The following is an 18,578-nucleotide window of genomic DNA, read 5'->3' as shown; positions in this document are numbered from 1 at the left end:
ATCCTCACAACTTACCCGCTTTGTTAGAGTCAGAGGATGATGAGAGGGAGAGGAAGGGTCAGAGAGGAGAGAGTCAGAGAGCAAAGAAGAGAGAGAGAGAGGAGAGTGACGGGGAGACAAAAGTACACAAAATGTTAATGAGTTAATAGGCAATTAAACGATACGGCTCTAAACACACGCACACACACACACACTCGCACACATATATCTCACAATGGTGGACATTCGTTTCACAGGAGCATCTGTAGACCAGTCAAAAAAAAAAAACAAAGAAAAAAAAAGAAAGTCATCTTCTACAATGCAGTCCTGAGCAACATCTCGTGCAGCAGAGGAAATGAAAAATGCACTGAAACACAGCAAGACCCCCTGCATGGCCTTACATTCAAATGCTCAGTTACATTCAGGTACTTTGCCGTCACGTCTTGAAGAAAAAAGAAAAAGGAAAAAAAAAACAAACAAAAAACTAAACACCAACAATGAGACCACAGCGGTATTGATCGATCAAGATGCTGAAATGGAAAATAGTGCAGGCAGCTCAATGGCATGCAGTGTGGAGGAGGCGCCAAGATGCAAGGTGGTGGTGTGGCCTTAATCCCGGACACTGCTATGAAGAAGTCGGTGCAGTGGGGGAAAAAACAACACATTTGTCAACTTACGATGAACAATACTCTCTATCGACCGACTACATGGGAGGCAAAGTTAATCGTCATGACAACTCAATGTGCACTTCGAGCAAATGACGTTCATCATTTGGCACTGGGGCATGGCAAATGCACACACACGCACACGCACACCTCGCAACACTCCTGTTGAAAGACCTGATTTGCGAGGGCGTCCCCCCCCCCTTTATTCTGCAGGCCACACACACACCCCGACCTGAGCGTGAGTGTAACCTACGGGTGGTGTGTTAGGAGAGGCACATCTACAGCTTCCAAGTGGCTTTGTGAGATTAACTGTTTTCTGTTTTCGTCTTTCAGCCTGGATCAATAGTCCCACTGTGTCTGAATGCTGATCTCTGATCCTGGATACTAATCCAGCTTCCGCTTTCTATCGACCCTGCTCTCGGTGTTGCGTTATGGTTTTACATGTGGTACAGCCGTGCTCTCGCGGAGGGACGGCGCTAAAGGTAGACCCAGGAAGCGGAGGTTACGGCCTGTGTCTGTGTGTCAGAGGTCAGACTGGACTATCTGCTGTGATGTAGCAGTTAACGGTCTGCACTGGCTGTGTGTGAGAGGAGCCTTCTAAGGGACTGTTTGATTTCTATCGATGTGGTTTCTGGGACAATGCTTACTTCTTCTTCAACCTGCGGTCCTTCTCAGCCTGCGTTCCCAGCTTGCCCACCCCCATGTCCTGGCCTGCCACGTCTGAGTCCATCATGGTCGCTGAGACGAGGGGAGGAACACAGGAGATCAGTGTACAGGAAACTGGTGCAGCATGATACAAAAAATAAAAACTGCTAAATAAATACTAACATGTTTGAACAAGTGCTGTGCCTCTGTTTAGCATATTTATGTGAGTTCTTTATTTGTGGTTGCACATGCGTATGAAAGGCGAGGATTTATTGACATGTATATCAAATTTTAATTGTGGTAAATAAAATAAATAAATAAATATATTTTACCCAGTTTGTATTTCACAATAACACATGGCAACTTGTTTATTGTTATATTTGTTGGCATGTCAGGCCACTGAGGTCTTCTGTGGTCCTGGTTGACGGATTTGAGCTTTTCAGCTGAGTATGCGGTAACTCCGTCTTACACGTTCTCACTGTTAGTGTTAGTAGCAGTAATATCATTCTGAGTTTGTGTTTTGTTCTGTATAACCTCAGAGAAATCATTCTACCCTCCCAGCAACGTGGATTTAGGTGAGCAGTCTCCGAGTGAAACTGCCTAAATTAGGTGCTAGCAGCACAATGCAGCTGCTGACTATTTTGAAACATGTTGTGGTTGCCCACCTTGCGGATCCACCATGACTTGTCTGTGTGCCAGATGTGCCAGCCTGCCTTTCTCCTTCTTGCCGAAAAGCCGTCCGATGGAGGATTTGATGCCCTTCTTCTTTGGCTGCTTGTGCAGGGAGTCTTGGCTGCTGGCCACGCTGCTCAGTGCGCTGGCCTCGGCCTCCAGAGAGGCCACGATCCTGAGGACAGGAAACACTGATGTTGAAAAGTTTCAGGGACGGGAAGTGACAGTTTTTTCCCATGCTTTTCTTTTGAGGAGTTCTGCTTTTCTGTGCAGCATCCTCGAATCATGTGCTGCTTTCCCCAACCTCACTTTTTAAGCTCGTTTAAGACAGTCGCTGAAAACTCATCTAACACTGTTGCTGCTGCCTGTGATTTAAGTTGAGTTTTATCTCAATGAGCGCTAAATAAACTATTCAAGGAAAAAGAAAAAAAAAAGCTTTTACGTGGGCGGTAAACCATCTCATTTTCAGCCACAGCTAAAGATGACAGTAAATCAAGCTAAAAGAATAGAATTTGCATTCAAGACAGAAAAACAATCAAACACACACACACACGCACACACACAAAACCTCCCTTACTCTAAAATTACTCCACCAATGAGACGACTTCTGTCTTTGGTGTCCGTGCAGCTGACACCTACCCTCGTGCGTCATTGTGCGAGGAGGCTGGCAGTGTGTGTGTCATTCGGACAGTGCGCGGCGTTGGAGGGGGGGATGTCTCACACTTGATGGTGGCCTTGTCCTCGCGGCCATCCTCGTCCACCGCTGCTATCTGAGGGACGAGGGGCGTAGAACAGCACTTCAGATGCTAGTAATTCACGGGTGTCTTCATAGCAACCGTGTAATTAAACTGTGAATTCAGGGGAACTTGTGGTTTCATAATATCACATTCAAAATGTGCTGATGGAGGTCGCGCTGCGTGTACCTTTCTCCTGTGTTTCCTCAGATCGCTGGGCTGTCGGGCAGAGGAGAGGCAATCATCAATATCCAGATGGACAAGAGCTTCTCCGTGTTGTTAATAAATGAAAGACTATTGGCTCATTCATATAAATATCATACACCATTAGACGCTCATCAGCCCAGAGCATCAAGTGTCAGATCGATACAGAGAGACAAAGACGGATTGGTAAACAACTCATTTTGCGTGATCAATAAAATCAAAGCCTTTAACGGCCTCTGGTTACACCCTTCTTTTGTTCTGGTGCGTGATGGGGGCGCATTGGAATATCTGCGTAGGCGTTTCTTCTTCGATGGGCACATCTGGAGTGTTTCAGCCTCGGGTCAACATGGAGAGAGAGGGAGGAATCAAGCTGTAAAACATGTTATTGCCTATTCTGGGAGAAACCGTAAGCCCTCCCTGTGACATCTGGGCCGCGTGATGACAGCCGACGGAGCAAGACAGATTGTGTCACGACTTCATCTGCACGCTAGCCTTCAAAAATTAATGTGTCCTGTACCTTTACAGCCTCGCACACAGAGATGCTGTAAGGACCTTGGCAGCTGCTGTGGCTTCGTTATACAAAAATATGTTTACAACTGAGTGAAACAGCCATCAACTCCCAACTCTATGCACAAGCTGCTATGGTACCCTTTGCACAAGGGAGCGAGACATATTTTTTAAACATCTCCAATGCACGTACAAAAGTGGTACAGTGTGTAAAAACACATCCTGAATCCCCAGAAGAACACACTCAGGCTTCACGTAGACTCAAAACCGAAATGCTGCTTGTGATGCAAGGACAGCAAATCCCCGACGGCCTTGAAGGAAAGTCTGGCTGTCAATCACAGAACGACAGGCAACAATCAGAAAACCACTTTTTTGTAATTGTGCGCCTCTTAGAAATCCAGGCCACACTTCACACCAGCTGTTGCTCTCGTAACATCAGCGTGATGTCTCAGACGGCACTCGTATGTGTGAGATCGAACCCGGTGACATAATTTGTCTTCATAGTGCGTTCTGGCGTCAATCATATGTGATTACGATTTTATCTTTCATGAGACACTTTGTGTTAATAAAAAACATTGACTGAGGGGTAAAATCAAATCAAATCAATATTACTGGATCAATCTGGTCTCTGATAAATCTTTGATGGATTGTACATGCTGTGCTACGCTTCATTTAAAGCTTAACTGTGTGAGACCCAGATGGCTCACTGGCAAACAATGAAATCTACTTTAATACATTTTCTCTCTTACAATTTTGAAATATTCTGCAGAATTCCACTTACTAATACAGTGTCTATTTTAAAGATAAACATTACTGCATTATTTGTTTGTCGCTCTTTAGCTGCTCCTCGTGCCGAGTGCTTCTGATGTGACTGTGCTTAACCTTCCAGGGATGAATATTAACTTGGGCTGGTTGGTGGTGTGAGTGGAACAGAGAAGGTATACATGCAGTGAAGAAACTGACCAGTGTCATCACCCCCATGCGCTCCATATCACGAGCGGGGCTTCGGGGATCGAGTTTGGGCGTGGAGTGTCCGCTGGGTGGGGAGGAGGAGGCCAAGGAGGAGGCGGTGGCTGAGGCAGTGATGGAGGCTCCGTGGTGGTGCATTCGAGCCAGGTTGAGGCCCTCGAGGCTGACACTGGCAACCCGGTTTTCAATCTCCTCCGCCCGCAGCTCCGTCGACTCCTTCTCCTCCTGGATTAGCCTGAGGAAGAGGTGTCTGTGTGAGTATGTGTCTTCATCGCACAGGGTCATGGAGATTCTGCGGCTCAGAGCGTGATATCACATCACTGCTAGCCTTGTCTTTGGAGGGGAGACTTCTTGAGATTTGTCTAACAAATTCTGTTAAATACCTTCACTATAAGGCAAACTAATTACAGGCTTTAGCGAGGAGATAAAAAGGCTAAAAGTCAGGTCATTAGCTTTAACATACCCAGGGTCTAACTTTGCAATTAGCTGAGAGCTCGACTCCTTGGATGCACGATCACTATCTGCCATCAGATCTGAATTAACTCCTCCTGAAAGAAACGTGGCCTGCGCCACGAAACTGCGCCTTTTGATGGGGATGTAAATTAACCAAGACCAAAAGCCACATTAACATTAAGAGCCCTCGAAATAAAAGAAGCAAGCAAAGTTGCGCCTGGGGTTATGAATACTTATCAGCGCAAGATAATTACAGCATTAATAAGCAGAAGGCAAATCACATTCCCAAAACACTGAGTGCATACAAGGAAAGTGTTATAGGAAGAGCAATCTACAGACACCTGAGACCTTAAAATGAGCTTGACAGATTCTTGCATGATTATTTGGCCAGAAGCTGTGTGTGAAGCCATGTTTTTGCATACTTATGAGGGAGTGTGTAGAACTTAGTGAGAGTAAGGGTGGACAGTGGGCAGGCGGATTATGCCGCAGGTGTGGTTTTATTTCTGGTTCTGTAGTAACAGACGTGAAAATGATCCGACCTCTGTCTCAATGGGGGGTGTTATTTAATACTAAAAATATAGATCCTTGCTGGAATGACACTGCAGAACTCAAGTATGCTGCTTGAAACAGGACAATTTTAAGAGCCCTAAAAGCAACGGCGATGGTTATATCTTGTTCATTCAACAACAGGATATAAATCCAAAGCCAGAAACATAATCTGCAAGAAGGACTCCCAGACACCTCAGCTTTCAGGACGTGATCTTAAAAACACATCATGAGATAACTAGACTTGAAGTAAAACTGATTAGGAATGCAATAAGTAAAAGAGGCAAATCAATACGTCTGGCAATCTGGCCTTTCATATTAAGTTAATACTGCGGTGTGAGTCAGGTACCGAATCTCCTTGTTGATTGCGTCCAGCTGCTCCTGCAGCATCATGGCCAGAGTCTGTGCATCAGAGTGGCCGCTGGGTGAGAGCAGGTCCATGGAGCTGAACAACGTTTCCCTGTCGTCGTCGTCGATGTCCGACATCTCCGTGTCACTCTCAAAGTGGTGGCCTCCCAGAACCCCGAGCTGCTGCGAGCGCCATTCATGCTCCCCCAGCGACTTGGCCTGCAGAAAAAGACAAGAGAATAGCAGACAACACATTTTAAGATCTAATTTAGTGATGCGGGGAATGAAAGGCATCCCTCAGGGCAGCGAGAACCTTCTCTTCAGAAGATCTGATGATTTCCTCTCATGTAATGACACGTAATGTAATCTTAATTAATGCACTCTTACTGTATACTAATATTTGAAATGCTGGATGAGAGATTAGCCTCGACTAAATCCTCCTGGTGACAACAAGTTTCTCTTATCAACAATGTATTAACCCAACGTCTGCCCTCATGCACTTTCTCATGTACTGTGCCAGTCGGGTCACTGAAATTGCAAAAGCGAATAGCTGTAATTCAGTTAAAAATGCCTTACAGTACCTTAAAAACACACTGAACATGATGCAGGATTGAGGAATTCACGGGAACAAAAACAGAAGATGTTAATCTGATTTTAGCATCCTTTCCAAAGGTTAATTACATTACCATATTGGAGACTTTTAGCACTGAACTGCAGCCTCAGGGTTTCTCAGGGTGTGCCAATTTCTAACTCAATGAGCGTCCGAGTCCATTTTATGAAGCATCAAACACAGAGTGGTTGAGCGGTTTGAATAAGTACTATAAGAAGTAGTGGTAAAAGTAGAAACACTAGCCTTTTACTGTATGGCTCAGACAAGAAAGATGCCGTGGCTCACCTTGGTTTCACGCAGGCCCATTCGACCTCTCCTTGGCCGGCGGACGACCTTGGCTGAGCGGTAGTGGTCCGACTGGGTTTCAGCCAGAGATCCCAACGAGAACCGGAGCTCAGCCGACGTGTCCAGATGAGATCTGAGGAAAAAGCCTTTTATCAGTAGAACTACAACAAGGTTTCCACTGTGTTCCTACAATAAAACCGCTGGGACTGTGAGACACAACAAAAATGTTGGAATAATTTTCAGTTATACAGACAGTATACTTCATATCTTGTGTTTGGGTACATCAAGCGCAGCTAACAGTCACGACGATGTGGTGTGAATTAAGCTTCTTGAAGGATTTAGGGCTCATAATGCATGCTGCTATGGCTGGTTGGTCTATGGAGGATATCAGCACTGAAATATTAGAACTTCATGCAGCATGAAAGGGAAGCCAGAAAACATCCAAGAATAGAGACGGAGAGTTCAGTGATAGCAGTGTTTCTAATAGTGCAGAGCAAAATGTTTCAGATGACAGATGAAATAACAGGACTGCGACTGGACAGAATATCTGCATTCTGTCCACTTCCTGTTACATACATAATCTTAGGTTAGATATGATCAACCTGGCTAAGTTTTAGCCTTTTATTAAACTTCTACTGGCTCTCCATCAGTCAGTCAATGTCGTCCAATGACAAAGCGAGGATGCTTCATGAAGAGTCTCTAAAACTTCACAAAGACAGTTTAGCAACTTCACACACAAACGTCTTCAGAGCATGCGTGTCTTCCTCTTGAGTCGACTGCTTGACTGAAACAGTTGGGAGTCCAAATACTGACTAACATGTGGACACAGACTAATCTTGTTTTCAGGTGGCTGTTTAATTGTCTGTGTGCTGCAGAAATGCAGTGAAATGAATATAACTTTTGTTTGGACCCATTCCTGAGATGGATGGCTTCTCTTTATCCTCCGTAAAACCTGCTATAAAACTCAATTTTCTTTGTGCAGGTTGCTTGTCGGTTTAAGTCCTAATTGCTGTACAATGTATTGCAGACTGTCCCACAGTTGCAAAGAGGTGCAGCAGGAGCGAATATACCAAAAACGACTGACTGTTTGCTGCACCCCTCCCCTGAAAGCGAGTCAGCCCGAGACTGAATTTTCAGGCAGCTCGTGGAGATCACGTTAGGTCAACTGCCAGCTGCAGCTGTCACTTCAGCGGTCAGAATCAACCATCCAGGACCCATTGTTTCAAAAAATAATAAACAATGATGAAGATTTGACTCCGTTATCTTTGTAAACTGCACACGTCCCATGCGAGAACAGAAAGCGTTACAGACAAAGCAACAATATCTGAGGGTGGCCGAGCTCAGCCAACAGTCAATTTCATAAGTTCAAAGTTCAATGGAGATTTTCACAGCCCAGCGCTCTTAAGTCACAGAAGTCTGCAGAAAGCCCACATACGTGAAAGCTCAGTGCACCTACCGCGACAGAGTGGGTTCTGTGAGGGAGCCTGCCCTCAATCTGAACTGGTCGAGCTCTGATCTCAGCTTGTCGATCTCCTCCGCCAGCTGCGTCTGGACAAAGCAGTTTGACAGGATGTGATCACATGACTTGTCCATGATATTAAATGATTATCCCTTTGTGTCATACAGTAGTTGTATTGGTGTCAACAACGCAGGGTGGCAAAGCTGAGAGCCTGTGGGGCTGATTATCTTCATATTGATGAATATTATTCAATTAAATATATAATATTGAATTTATTAACAACCTCCCCCCTTCATGTGTGAAGTTTATGAATATTCAAGTGCAGATGTTTCTAAAAAAATCATTATTTCTCTATTAAAAAGTGTTTTATTGAGTCATAATCATACTTTTTCTTGTAATGACTCTTCGTACTGTTTTCTGTAACCTTCCGAGTCTTGGATTAACAGATTCTGCAAAGAGAAGGACAAAGCAAAAGTCATAGGTGATAAAACAAAATCCATATCTCCTGACATTAACAACTTGTATTGACAGGTTTCCATCGACTTGGCAGCCAGCTTTCACCTTCTCTTCCAGAGCTGCCATCCTCTCCTTCAGGTGGAGCTGAAGACGCTCGTTGGACTCCGTCAGGAGTCTGTCCACCGTGTCTGAGAGTCTCTTGTTGTGCTCCTCATTCATCTTTTCCCTCTGTCGAGCCTGGGGGGATAAGTACATAATTGAAGATTTATTTCAAAGTCATATCTTCTGAATGGAAAAAAGAAAGAAGCGAGCTGGCCACGACCCCTTCAGAATATTTGCTGTAAAACTACTGGATACTTTAAAGCAATAGTTCCCAACTTTTTGGCTTGTGACCTGTGAAAGCCGAGCGACGTCTTCATGTTGCCCGCCTTTAATCAGCTGCATAAATTTACCAAACCAAAAGATTTTGTTTTGGGAGTAGAAAGGCTAGAAAGACCAAAAATTATTACGAATTTGCAATAAAAAGCAGAGAAAAATGATGGCTTTCATATCCTGTTAATAATGTTGTGACCCTGCAACCTCTTTGAGTGCCCCAACCTCCAGATTGGACGGCTTTACAGGGACAGCATTACCGAAACAAAGTGAAAACTTCCACTTAGCGGCTGAAACATCAAGCTGTTGGTCTCTGCTGTTTTGGTTTTTGATGTGATAATCCCATAATTCACACCAGCCAGCACATTATGAACTGCCTTTTCAGTGTGAACTAAAAGAAACAACAAAATGCACTATCTCACTTTTCCAATTCAGGGTTTCCATCAGGTTTGTGTCCTGCTAGGAAGGAGCAGGAAAAAGCACCTTTGTGAACTCCTTCCTGAGGTTACAATCATATTTTCCTACACCTAAAATAAGTAGGACATTATTGCATCATGTTTAAGCCTTTTATGGACCCCAGCGTACGAAACACAGATTTGGTCACGTGTCACGGGTGAAAAATCAGACAACGTGTCATCAGTCACGGTCGCCTCAAGCTGTCACGCTCATGCAGGAGCGGCTGGCTGGCTGGTTAACGTTGCCTGGCAAAACGCCTCCGCGGTGACTCACCCGTAGCAGCTCCTGGTTCTTCTCCTCCAGCTGGCATTCCAAGTGCCTCATCCGCTCCTCGATGCTCCCGTGACGCTCTTCCGCCTACACGAGGATCACAGCATACACAGGACAAAAAAAGAGGGCACGATGATCTGCTGGTGATCAGCTCACGCAGCCTAAAGGGCAACAAAGAAAAGCAGTGGCGACGACACAAGCCAAAGCCTCTATCCCAAACTCAAAGATGAATATCTATCGGTTTAAAGCAGAGAGACAGAGAGAGAGGGAGCTGGCTGAAAGGAAGAGTGACAAGGAGAAAGATGGGAGAACGTGGCCACCAAAGGACAGAATGAAAGAGGAAGAGAGCTCCTCCAGCGCTGCCAAGTATGAGCTCCAGCCAGAAGTGCCATGCAGCTGTCCCATGGTGGTAGAACAGCCAGAGCAGAACCCCAGTAAACACGCTCGAGCCCACAAAACACTAATAAGATAAATGAATGAAATCTGCCCTCTACACGACTTGGCAATAGCTGCGATGCCCTGTTGGACTACCTTCCTAAGAATGGAGTTCATGTCTTGGAGTTTAGCTTCCATAACAAAGTGATAATCATCGGGGGAGGAAGAGGAGCTGGAGTCAGACTACGTGGCCGAGGAAGAGGAGAGGGACATGTTGAAACGTCATGACATGACACCACGTGCACACTTACACATAGGCATAGAAAAATGTAGAGACGAGGGCATCTGTGGGAATGTATCAACTGTGTGTGTGTGTGTGTGTGTGTGTGTGTGCATGCGTGTGTGTGTTCCCACCTTGGTGAGGGCTGCTATCCTCTGCGCCAGCTCGGCCTCGACCTCCGGCAGCGTCTCGGCCTTCCTCATGGTCTGCTGGAGCTTCTGCTCTGCGAGCTCCAGCCTCTCCTGTAGCTGCCGGTTCTTCTCCTCCATCTGCACACGCACACGCACACGCACACGCACACACACACACACACACACACACACGCGCACACACACACACACACACACACACCGACAACATGAGCAGATGGTCGCTTGAAAGATTTACGATTTCTTTAAAATTGTTCTACATTTTGATTCAATTCTTGCATAAAATGCAGTTAAAAGATAACGGCAGGCATCAACAAATAAAGCGATGCTTTTTATCTTTCAGCTCTGCTCAGTGAAACTTCCCACCACTGCTTCAAATTAACAGCTCAACAGGTGAGCAATTATAGCAGAACCCCAGTTCCACCAGTGAATACATGATGGTATACAGCATGTACTATATAATACTCATAGAATACTTTTATAAGCCAAACTGATGAATTATCCAATGAAAATTGTTTTAAAACAGATTTAAAGGACTAGTTTGTGTCATCTAACTATGAAACAAATGACTACAGGCTGCCAACGATGCCCGATTTTCAAATGTAAATGTTGGTATTTGCCCAACAAATCCCACATTAGTTGGGAATTACAAGGAATTATTACTACCTTTTACACTGTGGGACAACACTGTGTGCACTTATTACGTACAGAGACAGACTGATTATACTTGTGTTTGTTCACTTTGCCAGTGTGAGGACTTAAATCCATCTTTGAATTGAAAAAGTGCGAAATCTACTTAGAAAGCACAACCTCTAATAGGCTACATTTCCATGCAGTTTATGAATAGTTTACAGCATTTGTGTTTCGTCCTGACATATTAAAAAAAAAAAACAGTGTGAGAGTGTTTCTTCCTTCTTTTCCCTTTGAATGTCAGCAGAGCATCATCGGCCGGCAGAAAACAGAATCACAGATTCAGATCCATCTTTAGTAGGAGGACTGGCTACTGAAGGCTCTGGCAACGCGCCTCAACCCTTCTTTAAAATAGCACATCACAGAGTCAGAATAGCAGCGGCTCTGCTCGTGCCAAGTGTGAAAGTGGCAAGGTTTGCGCAGCAGATACCGGTGACTGCCATCATACAGTGCTTACCATTTTAAAGATGTAAATCAAACCCAGGACTCAGTGAAGCTGCCACCATGTGACTTGCATTTGCCTGCTGCTCCCCAAAGCATCAGGCCTGCCAGCTTAATATGCAATGATGAGACTGGAGTGGACCACGGCTGCATGCTGGTGTGTGTGTCGGTGATGTTTTCTGTTTCTGTTTCTGTTTTTGTTTGCGATACCCTCCTTAGGTGCACTTCCATCTATTTTTTTAGCCCTTTTTGCTCGTCATCTCGTCTCATCCCATCATCCCCGTGTACTGACTGCCAAGCCTTACACCCCCCGAACAACTCATCTTCAAACATCAGTGGCCAGAGCCCGGGGTTCAGCTTCCGGCACAACATGTTAACTCTTTACAGGGCCAGCCAGGACGTGTGTTTGTGTGTGGTAGCAGGAGCTTAGACCCCCTTTAAAGGGGTATTTTTGTACGTTCTGAGGGTGCCTCTGGGTGCATTTATTTTGGTGGTCTTTGAAGTGAACTTGATAAGGTGCTTATAGCTGGTTGTGTACAAGCCAAAAGGGGAAAACTTGACTGAGAAATTCAATTGGTGCAAGACTGGTGCCACGCTCTTGTCATTAAGGTGAATACGGAACGACCAAAAGGTTAGCCTTGGTTAGCATAAAGACTGGAAACAGGGGGAACGGCTAGCCTGCCTCCGTCCGAACTATTTCTGTGCTGGGAGCCGTTGTGAGGAACCCAGCAGAGACAGCTTTTACAGGTGTGGTAGGCAGATGTTTATTACTTCTGATTTCAAGTCTTTGTGCCAAGCTAAACGGCTGCCGGCTATAGTTTTATAATTGCACACGAGAGCGATTTTGAACTCTCTGCAAGGCAGCAAATAAGCATATTTCCCAAAATGTCCAACATCACTTGTCATTGCTCGGAGTCGAAGCAACGTTCTTCGCAGCAAAGCCAAGGGAAGGGCTGCTTGTGTGTCTCATGATTCCCTCTGCTAACATTAGTGCGACATTCTTTCTATCCTTCCAGAGCTCAGCTGGTGCTTAAGCCTGCACTCATGAAAAATGTCACTCAGTCTTCTATGGCCAGGCAATTTGGGGATTTGGCTGCAATGAATCGCATGGAATAATCAATAGGAGAATGAAATCTGTAATCTGTATCGTTTGATCATACTGTACAGAAATATGAGGATGAGCCGTGTGCATCTGCTCGAAGTAAACATTTTAGTAAAACCTTCAAAATTCCTTCCCCAGTTGTAATTTCCTCTGACATTATCTGACACAATGTCAAGAGGTTTTCTCATAACCAAACCTCTGTGGATCAGCTCTAAAGGCTCTGTTAACCGACAGGAACTGTCTTGCATAACCAGCTGCATGCATGTTTTATTCTTTTCTGAATCCACCTCTTTTGTTGGAAAAATGTCTGGCATTTCAGCTATCAATGGTCCATTTCAGCAGCCACCTGGACGTACAGATCGCACAGCTCAGTTTGATAAGAAAATTATCATGAAAGTTTTGAAAGCAAGCAGATCCAGAGAACAACCAGCCCTTCTGAGCTCACAAAGAGTCCTTCCATCACACTGACCTGCCTGAGGAACGCCTCCTTATTGGCCAACTCGTTCTCCAGTTTGTCGTTGATGTCGTGCACCGAGGTGGACTCTCGCTGGGCGCTCAGGTAACGTTTCTCCAACGTTACGATCCGTTCCTCCATGTCCTCCTTCTGACACATGGCCTGCACACACACACACACACACACACACACACACACACATATCAGAATAATCCTTTCTCCTCCAGAAATTTTATTTTTTCTGGGTTCAAACTTTCCCTTAAATCATCTGCAGCTCCAACACCAGTTTGTAAACTTGCAGAAGTATTTTTGCAAATATTAATTTTGCAGTTTAATATGTGCACAGGCTTACACTGTGCCATATTTTCCATTACAAAGCATGACTTATACAAACTGTAATTAAAGCAGAAATTCAGATTGTACAGAAGCATGAGGCACCTGCATGTTATTAGTACTAAAACTACAATTACAGTGTGTCCACAAGCAATCACACGGTTAGTGAGCCTGAAACATCAACACAAAGCAGAGCTACAAGTTCACAAAAACATTTCTCATCAGATTAGCTCCATATATGGCACAGCCACAGTATAATCTACACAAGAAATAAGTCAAACACCAAATAAGAAAAACAATAAAGCTTTATCAAGTCCCAAACACGCAGCTGCGATCTTGTATGATGGCAGCATTATCTCTGAAGCTCTGAGAGTTAATTTCCTGCATGGAGAATTTCTGAAGACATAAACCCATGCAAACACACATGGCGTCAAAACCACACAGAAACAGCAGTCACTGGCAGAGCGGAATAAACGGCGGCTCTCACAGGAAGCAGCGTGCAATAACAACACAAGGTCGCTCCGATAAGGCCGCGTTCACCTGCGTCGGCAGCAGTCAATAGCAATTTCAGCTTCTGGCTGGAGGGGATGAGTTTATATTCATATCCAGTCCACTTCACTGGTATTCACCTCACACACACACACACACGTCTACTGAATAAGTTTATGATGGGGCTCTTAATTGCCATAACACAAACATTTTCATTTCTCTGGGAAAGTGGCATCCACCAGCTGGCTTTGGACACTCCAGCATGAAACAGCGCTTAAGGAACAAACAGCAGCAGACGCAGAGACAGCTGCTCGTTTTTCCTTGTTTCTTCATGCTAAGTGCTAAGTGTGCGTCCTTGAGTTGTGTTCATACAGCCTGCTGGGGTCGGTCTGTTTACAGATGCCATCTGCAGCATATTCACAGGATTCACCTGCTCGTGTGTGATTGACAGAGCTTTTTACATTTCTTTTGCACAAAGTGGTGTGCCTTGAATTATGTGTGTTTGTGTTTGTGTGTGTGCGCGAGAGACATGCATGAAGTCATACAGAGCGTGAGAGAATATGCTAATAGAAGCTTTTCTTTAGGCCGCTGCTGGCCGACTTTGATGTCTGTCTTGTGACTGTTATTCCCTTGCAAATGTGTGTGTGTGTGTGTGTGTGCGCTGTTACCTCTTTGATGTCCCTCTGGTACTTGTTGTTCATCTCCTCTGACTTGATGAGGTCCTTGCGGGCGGTCTCCAGCTCCTGCTCCACCTCTGAGACCCGGGAAGAGAGGGAGGACATGCGCTCCTTCATCTGGGCCAGCTCGTAGTTCTGCTTCTCCAACAGGTCCTGCAGCTCCACCACCTGGCTCGCCTCGTGGGTCGGCTCCAGGGCGCCGTTGGACAGGCGCTGTGGGAGAGGTGAGGTGAGGAGGGACGGGGAAATGGCGGAAGGGGACGGACAATCATCTCTGGTCTAAGGATGTTGCGAGCAGTTCAATCAAATACATAAACCATAAATAATATTCGTTGAAGAAAGTTGATTTCACTCAAAAAATATTATCATTCAATGCATCACTTAATATAAATATGTTGGACAGCCTCTGCTGATGGGGTGGTTCAGTTAAAGTTCTGAAATCTTCCTAAAGTTCAAATTATTCTATAGGCTAAACGTTAGTCTTAACAGCAACAAACAGCCAAACAGGAAGTCTCAGTCTGTGTAGGCCCGCCGCGGCCCCTCCGACGCCGCTGATCGGAGTTCAGTTCTGCATGTCTAATTGACCCATCAGATTGTTTGGGTGGGACTTCTCGGCGTATAATGTTGTTTAGCCTCTTAAAGACTAATTTGGCTTTAGACACTTCATGCACTAGAGCAGACGAATGAATCAAATCAGCCGTTTAAGAATTTCCTTCCACACCTCCTCCTTTTAATCAAGGCAAAACTGATTGGAAACATCCAATAACACTTTGACTTAAGAATGCAGCAAAATAAAAACATTAGCAAGGCTGAAAATTGAACCATTTTCTGATTTCCTGACATTCCTGGGCTTCCTGTGGCGTACTGAAGCGATTCTTGAGAAATCAGACTCCCACTTCAGATGCCATTTCTCGCTCTGAGAGGTACACACATTAGCACTCCACTAAATTCAAGTTCAAGGCTTTGGCTCTTTGCCTGCTTTGATTCTGGATGGTGACAAAGATCGGGTGACAGAATCACTTCAGGCTCCACTGGAAAAATTGCTTTGACACTTGCATTAGTAATATGATTAGGTTCTCACTCTGTGCAGCTCCCCTGCTCTCTGCATGAGGTAGATTACTGAGGGGGAGGCCAGAGAGACGTTATCATCACTGCTAAACAACACGCTTCCTCTGACAGCACTTTTAAATAATGTTTACCGTTTATGTTGAAACGTAAGCGCTGTATCGCACGTGAAGACTGAGCAAAAGTGATGTCTTTACTGTGCGTCTCTCTCTGCTGTATCAGGCCCAGCCGCCCGTCCTCGGCCATCCATCTGTGAGGACAAACCTAATCGGGCCTCTCAGCCTGCCGCCTGTGATCAATGATTCACCTGAGCAGGGAACAAGACCCACTAAATCACACCACTGATTTTAATAGCGGCGTTCCTGCGATGGGCCACCATCATAAAATGGGCCAACTTCAAAGATTTAGCTCGACTTGACTTCCAAATGTGTCGACGGTCCCACGGACGATGCATAATTCAACTGCAGCTCGCATTATTGTGCTCATTTCGCAGTCTAGTGACCTGAATACACCTGTTTGTTAAGGATGACAGAGTTTTGGATAACCTGCAAGATCGAAGTTTTGTATTCACATTTTGAAAGTCAGTTCACCCAAATCACAAAACCTGATTTCTCTCTTACCCCCAAGTCGAGCCAAGTTCTGGATCTATCAGTTTTGAGATGCCCGTCCCTGCTGCCATGCCAATATAATGGAGTCAATTTTGGCAGTGGAGTTAGGACTACTTTCTAGCAAATAATCCCTTTGAACAGTGAGATTTTTGGTTTATTCAGAGGAAGCAAGACATTGATTTTTGCAAACTTTTATTTCACTCGATTCCAGGTTTTTATTCATCATATAAACCAAAAATGTGTAGCAAAATGTCACACATCACAATTTATACCAAACTATAGAATAAAACATATATTGTACATGTGCTCGAGTGTGACAAAGAGACCGAAATCAGTGGTGGATTCCTCAAAAGTTGACATTTTTCCTGTTCTTCTCAAGTTGCTTGCTTTCCACCCTAAAATCTCTTATTTTTCCATCTTTTACAAAAATCCCTTTTCAACCACTGTTGTAGAAAGGTAAAAGGTAGCCCAGGTCAGAGCCTGTCAGTAAATCAGTTCTAGGAGGGCTATGAGACTAATCCTGCACCGGGCTGAATGAAAAATTAAAGTGGTCCTTCTTAGCTGGTTATCAGGCAGATCCAGGTCTGTGCTAAACGTTTCAGAGCTCCGTGGGTCAATATGCTCTTCGGGAGCTGCGTTATCCTCCCTCCTCCCTCGCTCTCACTCTTTCCTTGCCCTCTCACTGACCTTTTTCCACCCGTCACATTAATGACAACAGGGGGACACGTGGAAACCAGGTGAAGGGGATTGTGCCGCCGAGAAGATCCTGCACATCGGGCGTGTCGGTCCCCTCCCCCGACTCGTCCGTTAGTCCCCGTGACTATGAGGACGCTGACCGACTAGCCCTCACTGTCGCCTCGCCATTTTAGCAGTTGACACACGTGCAATCTGCACACACTCTTCATCTTTTTACTCCCGACATCCCTCCTCCCTTCCTGCAGCAGACCAGCCAAGTAAGAGCATCTCCACTGATCTCCTCAGGTATCCTCTCTGAGATGTAGATGCTGCTGTCAGCGTGTCACAAGGGTTTCACAGGTCTGCTGGGATTTGGGGTCGAGTTGCTTTGGGCTCTGATGCTGCGTCTGTTCTGGACGATAGAGTCAGCGTGGGTGCAGTCACACCTGTTTTTAAATTAATACTCAGAGGGGAATTTGTATTCGGCTGGTGCAGGTCTGCGTGTGCTCCTGCATAATGAGAGGTCGCAACAAGCGCTCTCACCCGTCTGTGAGTCACCTTCAGAGCGCCAGCAGAGCTAACTGTGTGATCAAGACTTTTTAATAACATGTGAAACACTTTACAGTGTCATACTGACAACACCAGGAGGACCTAAATGTGCAGGAATAAACCAGGGGGGTGTGGACAAAGCCACGAGGTGCACTGATTTGACACGATATGTAACAGCCCAAATCCTGAATAACAAGGTACATATGTGCATATTTAAATTTGTGTAAATATTCTGAATATTTAAAACTTGAGATGCATTCAGGATAGTGAGATTACATTTTATTTATTAAAAATACCCACAAGAAAGAAAATCAGAGGTAGATAAATTTGTATGCTTGATAATCTTAGCAGATTTTCAGTTCTAGGAGTTCAGTTTCTGCAGTGCAAGTCAGATTCTGGTTTCATCTCTAAAGATATTCTAAAATTCAGGGATTTTGTATTTCTGTACCAAAAACTGTGCAGACTTCTTGCAGTATATTGCAGTGTGGAGGGTAAAATCAGGACCTAAAGGTATTTCTGATATTGGCTCCGTTCAGTTTGACCCATGTTAGTTTTGTGACACCTCCTGCAGGTTGACATGTGCCAAATGCTCTTTACATAAACATGTCAGTTCCCACATTTGCAGTCAGAACAAAAACTGGTGTGTCCTTTGTTACGTTCACGGGAAAAATGTAATTACTGAAGAGGCCTCACCTTTCCGTGGACCTTCTGTTGAGCTTCGCTGCCCTCCAGTATGTCCTCTCCTCCCTCTCCGGAAGCCACTTTTCTCTGAATGTGAGCATTTTGTTCCCTTAAGGCCACAATCTGCAGGATGGTGCGAAGTGCATAAATTAGAGCTGGAGAATACACAACATCAGAATACCTGCATGCGCATACAAACTGTTTATGCTGGAAGTTAAGACGGCTGAGATAACAAGAAGATTTTAATATGAGCTTTTCCTTCGTTGTGGCTTTGAAACACAAACAGAACCTGCTTCCCTCTTATGCAACGCCAGTAAATTACAGTATGTCCCGCTCTGGAGGAATTTCTGGAACACGACTTTAACCAACATGAATCTGAA

General features: G+C 44.9%; 1 protein-coding gene across 10 annotated transcripts in view; it reads right to left on the bottom strand.

Moving 5' to 3' along the window:
• The window catches only part of ppfia2 (PTPRF interacting protein alpha 2), a 133,450-nt gene that overhangs the window by 13,713 nt on the left and 101,159 nt on the right, over positions 1–18,578 (bottom strand). For all 10 annotated transcript variants that reach the window (XR_006842137.1, XR_006842135.1, XR_006842136.1 and 7 more), the window contains 15 exons: positions 18,211–18,321; positions 14,612–14,833; positions 13,137–13,283; positions 10,420–10,554; positions 9,634–9,717; positions 8,638–8,769; positions 8,463–8,525; positions 8,074–8,165; positions 6,618–6,750; positions 5,724–5,941; positions 4,370–4,610; positions 2,885–2,914; positions 2,601–2,731; positions 1,955–2,136; positions 1,292–1,382 (listed from right to left, as the gene is read on the bottom strand). Coding sequence is in view for 7 of the 10 variants with exons in the window: in XM_046378369.1 (XP_046234325.1) it covers positions 1,292–1,382; positions 1,955–2,136; positions 2,601–2,731; positions 2,885–2,914; positions 4,370–4,610; positions 5,724–5,941; positions 6,618–6,750; positions 8,074–8,165; positions 8,463–8,525; positions 8,638–8,769; positions 9,634–9,717; positions 10,420–10,554; positions 13,137–13,283; positions 14,612–14,833; positions 18,211–18,321 (2,012 nt within the window). In the remaining 3 variants the exon portion in view is untranslated. The remainder of the gene's footprint in view (positions 1–1,291; positions 1,383–1,954; positions 2,137–2,600; positions 2,732–2,884; positions 2,915–4,369; positions 4,611–5,723; positions 5,942–6,617; positions 6,751–8,073; positions 8,166–8,462; positions 8,526–8,637; positions 8,770–9,633; positions 9,718–10,419; positions 10,555–13,136; positions 13,284–14,611; positions 14,834–18,210; positions 18,322–18,578) is intronic.

Source organism: Scatophagus argus, chromosome 22, assembly GCF_020382885.2.
Source record: "Scatophagus argus isolate fScaArg1 chromosome 22, fScaArg1.pri, whole genome shotgun sequence".
NCBI lineage: Eukaryota > Metazoa > Chordata > Actinopteri > Scatophagidae > Scatophagus > Scatophagus argus.
Note: the sequence above shows the minus strand (reverse complement) of the source record. Positions and strands in the feature narration are given on the sequence as shown.